The sequence below is a fragment of the Onychostruthus taczanowskii genome, unplaced genomic scaffold, assembly GCF_017590055.1.
Source record: "Onychostruthus taczanowskii isolate IOZ18803 unplaced genomic scaffold, ASM1759005v1 scaffold2, whole genome shotgun sequence".
NCBI classification, from domain to species: domain Eukaryota; kingdom Metazoa; phylum Chordata; class Aves; order Passeriformes; family Passeridae; genus Onychostruthus; species Onychostruthus taczanowskii.
This window is the reverse complement of record NW_024499239.1, coordinates 17730165-17739157: the sequence shown is the minus strand read 5'-3', so window position 1 is coordinate 17739157 and position 8993 is coordinate 17730165. Positions and strand designations below refer to the sequence as shown.

Genomic DNA, 8993 nt, shown 5'->3' with positions numbered 1-8993 from the left:
AAGAAATGCAGAGAGCACTGTTGTTCACATCGCGGTCAGAGCTGGGTGCGGGCCCGGGGGACTCCGTGGGGCAGCGGGAGCAGCGCACGGGGAGCCGGAGCTCGGCTCCGAGCGCAGCGGGATCCTCAGCCGCGCCACTTCCCCAGATGAAAAGAGCTTTGCACGGGGGTTTATTGCACATTCCTGGTCGCACGAGGGAGACTGGGTCCAGGTAGCTGCCTCCTCGCTTTCCCTTTAATCACTGCAGGGTGGGAACCGGATCCAGCCTGGAGGGATAAAAGATCTCTGAGATGAAGAAGTACAATGGAGCAGAGTTAATGTCGATCGGTTTACTGCTGTAAGCAAATCACTGCCACATCTCTCTGCGCAGCATGTTAAAATTTACAACTCGTAGTTAAATGAGTCAGAGCTGTTGCTTCTGGTTCTGCCTCCAGCTTCTCCTGCCACATAACTGGACAGACAATGGGTCCGTGTTGCAGAAGGGGCCTCGGGCCAGCCCCAAGGAGCTGTGTTGCAATGCCCATTATCGCAATGCCTCATTTTTAGGCTCCCTGCTGTGGAACAGATTGCTCAGGCCAGGGACAGACACCACTGTGCTTCACATAAGGTGTAGAGAGAGTTAAAAGCTAATAAAAGAAAATTTCAGAGGTCCACATATTCCTTGGGTGAAAAAATATATATATTCTACTACAGATACACATGTATAGATTATATAGATATAGATTTAGATATAGATAATATGGATATAAATAGATATATAGGGGGGCCAGAACTATGAAAGGCAGGAAGAAGGTGTCTCTTTCTGCCACAGGCTTCCTTGCAGCTGGGTGCAGGAGTCACATCAGCCTGCTTTTTGTGAAGAATTAGAGAGAACGACCTCATTGCATCCAGGAGCTCATTGGGTACAGCATATTATATTCCAAGCAGTGGGAGACTTACCAGTCACCGCTCTGCTGGATTTAATTTGGACAGCCCCATGACTGCTCTGAGGAGTGTCCTGGTCTCAAGACTGCTTACGCAGCTGCTTTTTCTTGCTCTCTCTGGCCACCTCCGTGTATCATTAGAAGAGATGAAGAGCAATTACCTCTGAGTCTCTAATAAGCTGATGATTGGTATTTTCACTTTGCATATAGGATATCTGAGTTCAGCTGTTTACCTAAATTCAGGCAGTACCAAGGAGTTAGTGCCAAGCATCCCACTTCCTTCTGAAAGGTGTCCAGCCAGCTTGTTCAACAGACCTTTCACTTTGCAGATTTTTAGGGAATAGGTCTGATGTGACCTAGGAGATTCACACAAAATGATGAGCCTGGATTTAAGCTTATAAGCACTACTGAGAAGCACTCAGCCCCCTCCCCTTCCCCTGGCCTTTACAATGGCTAAGTTAGGCAGCTTCCCTGTTTTGCCTCTGATTTCTTAAGGTTCTGTTCTCAGGCACAATCCTGAGCAGCAGGAGGCTGCTGCTGCGCCTAACTCACTTGCTGAATTTAGCCTGCCCTAACTTTAGAAAGCAAGATTTTAAGCTCTAACTTGGCTTGAGCACTACAGAAAACATTCGATAAAGTATTCAAGGGGGCACCGATTCGCGTTTCGAGTGAAAGAGAAAATTCGGAAAGAAACCCCCAAACCACGAGAAATTCAGAGCAGATGACAGATGTACGGTTTAAGCAACGATTTGCGCAGCAGGTTTACCCGGTAGTCACCTTCTCTGTAGCTAAAACTGAAGGAGAGCCTTTCCGAGCTTCTTAAGCTCTCAGCCCTCGCTGTGTGCCACTCTGCCCTTGTGCCACCGCCGGAGCCGGGCGCGATTCCCGCCGGGACTCTCGAGCTTGCACGGAGCCGGTGCCGGGAAGATGCGCCCCGGCGCTGCCCCCGTGTGCGGGTAACGGAGCCGTTCCCCTCCTTTGCGGGAATCAGAGTAGAAAAAATAGCTTTTATTTAGTATGTGTTTCTGCGCGTGCTTGCTTCCTCTCCGTGCTCTGGCTCCTGTGGGCTGTGTTTCCTACGCCCCGCGGAAAGAGTCGCACCAAGGCACTATCGCTTTCCCACGGCAGTCAGCCTCGGCTGAGAGTCCGCCGTGGTACGTGGATGTGCTCGGGGCCCCTCCGCTTTCTTCGTCTGTCTGCCGAGTCTCTCTAGGAGTGCATGTGGAGATATGCATGGAGGGGAGGGGGGTACCGGCGTGACTGGGGAGGGGTGGCGGGGGAGAGGGGAGTTATTAGGAAACTTTGCTTTGGCTACTCTCTATCCTTGGGGCTGCGTGGCGCCAGCACCCTCAAGTTGAAAGGAAAACAGCCATTCTCACTTCCAACTGCCCACTGAGATCCTTAAGGCGACAAAGACACAAAAGTGAGTTTTATTTGCTGGTAAGCCAGAGGCAAGAAAAAAGAAAAGCCAATTCCCCCTTAAAAAGAGCCGACAAATCCTTTTTGCTCTTTTGTGTGAGCTTTTCCTATTCACATGGAGCGTTCATCCGTGTGATTCCCAACTTATTGTCATTACTTAGTTATTAATTGTTCTCATCTGGGTTTAATTGAGCAACCAAGGACTTTAGCCCAAGGGTCAGGGGGAAAACTTAAAGCAAAGACATGTTCAATAGGAATCCTGCGCTTCGAATATCCACCCCGACTTAACAAAATGTTAAAAAAAAAAAAAAAAAAAGCCAACCGAGACAAAGCGGAGAGATTAAAGGGTGCCGCTTTGCCCGGAGTCCCGCGCCGCAGCGCCCAAAGGTGCCGGCAAAGGGGAGCAGTGCTTGCGGGGAGCCAGCTCCAGGCAGTCCTCCCTGTTTAAAATCTCTCTCGGATTTTAAGGGCATCTTTACAGGATAAACCCGGCCTCCTGAGCGATTAGATCTCCCCAAACCCGCGGTCGAATCGCGCAGAGGTTAAGTTAGAGAGAGAGATAAGCTGGAGATATCCAGCCTTTTTCTGCCAGAGACACAACGTGGGAAAAAGCCGGCACAGAACTTTCCCGCTCCGGCGCGGCGTTGGGCGCTGGGGTCAGGATCACAGACACTGTCATTTGCACAGAGAAAAGAAATGATAGGAAAAGAAAAGAGTGGGGGAAAAAGTACAGGGGAAAAAAAAAAAAAACCAAAAAAAAAAAAAAAAAACCAAAAAAACAAAACAAACAAAAAAAAACACAAAAAACAAAAAAACAAACGACCACAAAAACCCCAAACTCACCCCAGCTCAAAAATGACTGGGCTGCCAGAGCAGAGCGAGAGAAGGGGGATTAGAGCAGAGAGCTCTGGAGAAAGTGACTGTGTTCAGGTATGTTGTTTCGCTGAGTTATTGAAAGCATCATTGATACTTAGGAGATGATAAAAGTCCTGCCTCGCCCCCAGCTACAGTCTCGCTGGAGCCACAGTGCCTGCAGAAGATTGCCGAGCCTCATTACAGCAATTATTTTCCTTCTAACTTTGCTTCAACCTTAACGTTTTAAATTGCTGGAAATGAAAGCAGCGGGGTAGGGGGTGGGGGAAAAGACAGAAAGAAAAATAGAGAGTCCCAATTTCTCAGCGGCCATTCCTTGAGCACAAAGATAAAGCACGAAATTTAAAAAAAAAAAAAAAAAAAAAAAAAAAAAGGAAACCAACGCTCTCCCTTACCCGAGGGATTCGTCAAACCAAACCGGGTGGAGCAGCGCACTGAGGGGGCTCTTGGCGCAGCCGGAGGGGAACGCGGCGAGGCGGCGGCGCCGGCGGGATCGGCAGGCGCTGAGCCGGGGCTGCGTGTCCGCCGATTTCCTCCGCGGCGTTCTCAGCCGCCACCAGCGGTTTCCTCGGGACCGTAGTCGACCGGGACGGGTTTCTAGCAGAGCCAGCCGCTGAGAACGGCGGGGCGTTCGAAAGCCCGAGGGTGAGCAGGAGACACGGCGCCGAGCGGTCCCGACCGTCAGTCCCGCGGGTGCCACCGGACCCGCACTCACGCCCAGCACCAGCGTCCCCACGCCCCATCCCCCGACCCGTCGGCTCCGGTGCTGACACCGCCTCGCCATTAGCGTCCTTTATCCCCTTCTTCAGCACCAGCCGAACCGCGACAGCCCCCTTTCCTCCCCACCGCCCCAAATCCCGGTGCTCCGTCCCACCGAGTAACATCGGCCGGCAAATGGAGATCTGGGGAAAGCCCTTTCTCTCACGCTAGGCTTCGCACTGAGGTGTGGGACACGTCAAGCCCTCCCCAGTCTTCACAGCCAGCGAGGGTTGAGGATGAGACCCTCCCCGACACAGGGACCAGAAAGGGAGAGAACCAACTTTTCTTTCCTAGGCCAAGGAAACACGGCCGATCCCGGCGCCTCTTGGGGAAGCGGCAGCGATCACAAGCACCTTCGGGGCAGGAATGCGGAGGGAACTGCTGGCAAGGAGCAGTGGGGGGAGAAAGGAGGAAACCTCAAACAGCTGTGAGGACAGGGCAGCTCCGGGATACACAGAAAATTGAAAACTCAGCTGCTGTCTCACCATCCAAGGCTGAAGTCTCGGGGAGAAGAGGGAAAACGGCTTCTTATAGCCCGTCCCTCTCTCACCCCCGATTCATAAATTCTGTCTCTTCTGTCACACCCAAGAGGGCAAAGAGCAAGCAAACAAATTGCATCAAACAGTAGCTTAAAATTAATTTATTTAACAAATATAGCTATAATATAAATGATAATAAAATTTCAAATATACAGTATATTACATAGTACACAGAGCCCCTTCCAAAGGAGCTGGTGGAGGAGCAAAGAAGGTAACAGACAGCACTGTTACATGGGAATGGGAAAGGCTGTTTTACACTTTGTCTCTTGACTTCGCCTTGCAGAAAGTAAGAGAAACGTCCTGTCTTTCAGTCCCCTTTTTCCATCTCTTCCACAGTTCCTTCCCCTGTGGCAGGGGGCTCTCTGCAGGCTGCCAGCTAGACCCAGAGAAGCAGGACACAGTTGGCCCATCACCACCCTGCACCTGGAAAAAGCTGGGGCAATGCCTCAGGTTTCTGCCAGCTCCCCAGGACTGCTGAGGAGATCAGAACAGTGCTGGGATAAGAACTCAGCATCAGAGGGGAAAGCAGAGAGGTCAAGCAGAGCCAGACTGGAGGAGTCTCTGCCATAGGCTCCATGCAGAAGTCCACAGAGAAGAGCCAGAGGAGCAGGGAGGGATTGTGTGTGGAGCCAGCGGGAGCAGACAGTCACCAGTGCTGGGCTCGGTTCAGGCTCTATGTGAGGTGGTACATGCTGTATCCCACATGTGCTGTGTACAGTCCCACGGGAGCCACGGGCAGCCCTGCCCGCTGAAAAGGGCTGGAGGCGCCGTACAGGGAAGCGCCGGCCACGGCCGGGCCGCCCAGTGGGAAGGAGATGCCAAAAGCAGCAGGCGGGAGCATGGGCTTGGCTGCCATCTTCAGCTTCTCCAGCTCAGCCTCCTGGAGCCTCTTGGCCTTGGCGCGACGGTTCTGGAACCAGATCTTCACCTGGGTCTCCGTGAGGCTGAGCGAGCTGGAGAACTCGGCACGCTCGGCGATGGACAGGTACTGCTTCTGCCGAAACTTCCTCTCGAGGGCCAGCAGCTGCGCCGTGGTGAAGGGCGTCCGGGGCTTCCTGTTTGTCTTGTGCTTGCGCAGGGTGCAGGCGGGCGGGCTCAGCCGCCCTGTGCCCGGGAGCAGCCGGGGAAGAGGGGGAAGAAGAGACACCTTGGTTAGCAGTGCCCAAACCCCCACAGCCTGCAGAACCCCCGCCCTACCACAGCTGAGGTGGAGAAAGGTAGAGGTAGGGTCCCACTTGAAGCAAGGTGCTCCAAAACCACCAGAGTTGCCCGGGGCACACTTAAAATTGCCGTCTCCCTTTCCAAAAATAGAGTGGTACTTCGTATCAGGAAGCTCTGACTCCATTGAAAAGAGCCCGGCAACGGGCAGGAATCAGACACGCACAAACCCTGCATCTCCTTGCCTTCATGGCTACCCTGGTAATGCAGCGGGGAGGCAAATAAAGAGAATCACCCTCCAAAAAGAAGAAAAAAGTCCTGGTTTTTTAATTGGATTACAGGAAAAAAAATAAACAAAACGGGCTGGTTCTCAGTCTCACACCCTTCTTCATTAGGCCCCTGGGAACCGGATTAAGCATGTAATTAATTACGAGGTCTGAACTGACACTCATGCTCTATCTATTACTCTTCACCGGTCTGCTCCTCTCCTCTTAGTTAACATTTCTAAGGGTCTTCAGCATCCATCTGTCCCGGGTTTACTTAGCAACAGCAAATTTTACTTTGCAATTTAAATAAATTAAACCACTGTTTTGCTCTACAAGTCCCGTCGGGCAACCTGCCTTTCTCCAAGGGACAGAGAAAGCAGCTCTGTTCGTAGCTTTGCTAAGGGCACCCCAAACGCTTGGAAGGTCATCCCTTTCCACGGGATCCCTGGCAGGAAGGGAGTGCGGCCAGGCCGAGGGCAGCCGGTCCATGCTGCCCAGACCCGGGCTCAGCGCAGCCACAGGAAATTAACGGCCGTCTCTGGCCTCGGCTCTCACGCTGTTATTTGTATTAATTTAGGTCTCTCTGCATTAAAGCAGGAAAACATTACCGATTGAGATTCTTCTGACTTTGGACATGCACCATTTATAACACCAGCCGGTGGGGCTGAAGCCCGCAAAGCTGCCGCTTCTAGGAAGCCGGTCTGCGCGCATCCTTACGGAACTACTTGAGCCACTTTCTGAGGAGAGCCTCAGTGATGTTGAGTCAAAATTTACGTAGCTAGTTCGAGCTCCAGGTTAAATTAACAGGCTGGCCGCGTTGCTTTTTCTGGGGGTGGAACGAGATGAGCTTTAAGGTCCTTTCCCACCCGAACTATTCCAGGATTCCCTCAACACACTCGGTATCCCTATACCCTTATTTGCAATTCAAGTGTTGCCTTCTTTTTCTTCTCCCCCCCCCCCCCCCCGGTTAACATTTGGCACAAGACCCTGGCACGGGCGCTCTTCCTGTGCGTCCGCAGCCATCCTACACACACTCTCGAATCCGTTCAGTGCTTTGCACGGATCGAACTGGCCCAGAAAAGTACGAACCGCACGGAAAAATATATACCAGGAGAGGCAGGCCGGGCGAAAGCGACAGGAAAGCCCCGGGCACCCGCGCAGCTTTGCCCTCGGTCCGCCCGGCCCCACGGAAGGTGGCAGCCGGCCCGCAGAGCTCCCAGCCCGCCTGCTCCCGGACCATTACTTACTCGGGGGTGGCGGCGAGAACCGTGGGGTTTGCATCCAGGGGCTCCGCTCCTGCTTCTCGGGGCTTTCCGCCTTGACGAGCGTGTCCTCGGGCAGCTTGACCAGCCCCCCGACGGAGAAGTGCCCGCCGAGGGGCAGCGGGGACGGCGGCGCCTCGGCCGACAGCGCGCCCAGCCGAGGGCTGAGGCTGGCGCGGGGGGCCGCCCCAGCGCCCGGCGGGGGCCCGGCGCCCTCGGGTCCGTCCCTGCTTCCCGGCTTCCTGTGGTCGGCCATGAGCGCCTCCACGCTGAACGGCAGGAGGGATGGGGAAACCTTGGGCTTGTCGCTTTCCTCCTCCCCGCCCATCGCCGCCGCGACGGGCAGCGCGCCGCCGCCGGGACTGCTAAAGGCGGATGCGGGCAGCTCGTCGCTGCGGACCCCGGTGGGCGCGGCGGTCATATCCACAGCCGGGGCCATGCAGGGGCAGCCGGCCGTCGCCACCGCAGCGCCGGGCGGGAGCGAGCAGCGCCGCCGCTCATGGCGCCGCCCCATTGGCTGCGACCCCGGCGGCTCGCGGGGGGGGTGGGGCTGGGATTGCCGTCGGAGCGTCCCGCCCCCCCCCCTCAGCCCTCAGCCCTCAGCGCTCGGTTCCGCTGCGCGTCCCCCGGGCCCGCTCCACGGCCCGGCTCGCGTCTGAGGAGGGACAGGAGGAAGCCGGGTAGCCGGCGCAGCCCTCCGCTGTGGAGACGGGAAGGCTCAAAACGTATTAACGTCGGGAAAAAATGCCGGCCTTTCTGTTGGTAAAGAGCAAGGGAGAGAGCCCGAGCCCGTTCTTCTGCAAAACTAGAAAGTACCGGGCTGTCCCGAGTGTGACCCCTCAAAGAGAAGGAGACCCTGCCCGTTGAGCTGTTGTTTTGAGGGTTTTTTGGGTTTTGTTTTTTTGTTTTTGATTGGGATTTTTTAAGCTTTTTTTTTTTTTTTTTTTTTTTGGTTGGTTGGTTGGTTGGTTGGTTTTTTTTGGGTAGGATTTTTTTGTTTGTTTGGTTTGATTTTTACATGATCGCCGGCCCTGCGGTGTATTCCATGTGGCTGTGGAGATCTGTGTTTATATACGTACCAGCACACACAACGCATAATTTGAGCTACTTATGGCATAAATGTGTGCGTGTCTGCAGATAACGAAATGTTCGTTCACTTAAAAAGGAACATATAAGGCTCTGAACCCTTAAAGTCCCGGCTATTTTGTTTTGTTAATTCGTTTTACGATCCCTTATCCCCGCGCCCAGGACGGATGTGCAGTAAAACGGAGCCGCTCTCTAATAACGGGATTGGCCGCTCGCTGAGAAAAGTTTATTGATAGCTGCAGGGCTCTAATCTCCTCGGAACACAAGAGCCTCTTGCAGTCATTTAAGGCCAATTATCTAAACGGGGAGGGACAGCGAATTCCCTTTCCTTTTAACTGGACCCTATAAAGATGGTAGATTAGGAGCATATAGATTATTAAATGAATTGATATAATAGACATTTTATTAACCGATAAGCAACAGGATCTGATTGAAATGAATTGTCCACACAGTATTCTCGCACACGCGTGAGGATATGCCCCAGCGGGGCGTTTCCTGCGCGTACATCGCACCCACCTCCCGCGGGTGCCGCGCTCACGGGCGGTCCCTCTCAGCCGTGCGGGTGACCTGGGGCCGGTTTGCGGGCCGCTCCCGCAGATTCCGACGCGTGAAGGTGTACGCACTTGGCACAGACATACAGCTCGCGTTGGTACGTCCAGCTGGCCTCCTGCTCCGTGCCGCCCCGCTGATCGCTCCTGCAGCGGTGCC

At 54.0% G+C, this 8993-nt stretch overlaps 1 protein-coding gene across 1 annotated transcript; it reads right to left on the bottom strand.

Annotated features, from left to right (window-relative positions):
• Nucleotides 1-4598: 4598 nt before the first annotated feature.
• On the bottom strand, nt 4599-7701 carry MSX1 (msh homeobox 1). The gene is made up of 2 exons (XM_041402822.1): nt 7185-7701; nt 4599-5617 (listed from the first exon to the last, which is right to left on the bottom strand). Exons 1-2 carry the CDS (start codon nt 7636-7638, stop codon nt 5187-5189), a joined length of 885 nt encoding a protein of 294 aa, XP_041258756.1. The 5' UTR covers nt 7639-7701; the 3' UTR covers nt 4599-5186.
• Between the last annotated feature and the right edge of the window lie 1292 nt (nt 7702-8993).

Excerpts from the sequence above, each read along its gene's own strand:
- MSX1 (XM_041402822.1), bottom strand. The coding sequence starts at position 7,638 with ATGGCCCCGGCTGTGGATATGACCGCCGCGCCCACCGGGGTCCGCAGC. Across the intron at positions 5,618-7,184 it reads GTTCTCGCCGCCACCCCCGA|GGCGGCTGAGCCCGCCCGCC; the intron begins GTAAGTAATGGT and ends TCCCGGGCACAG.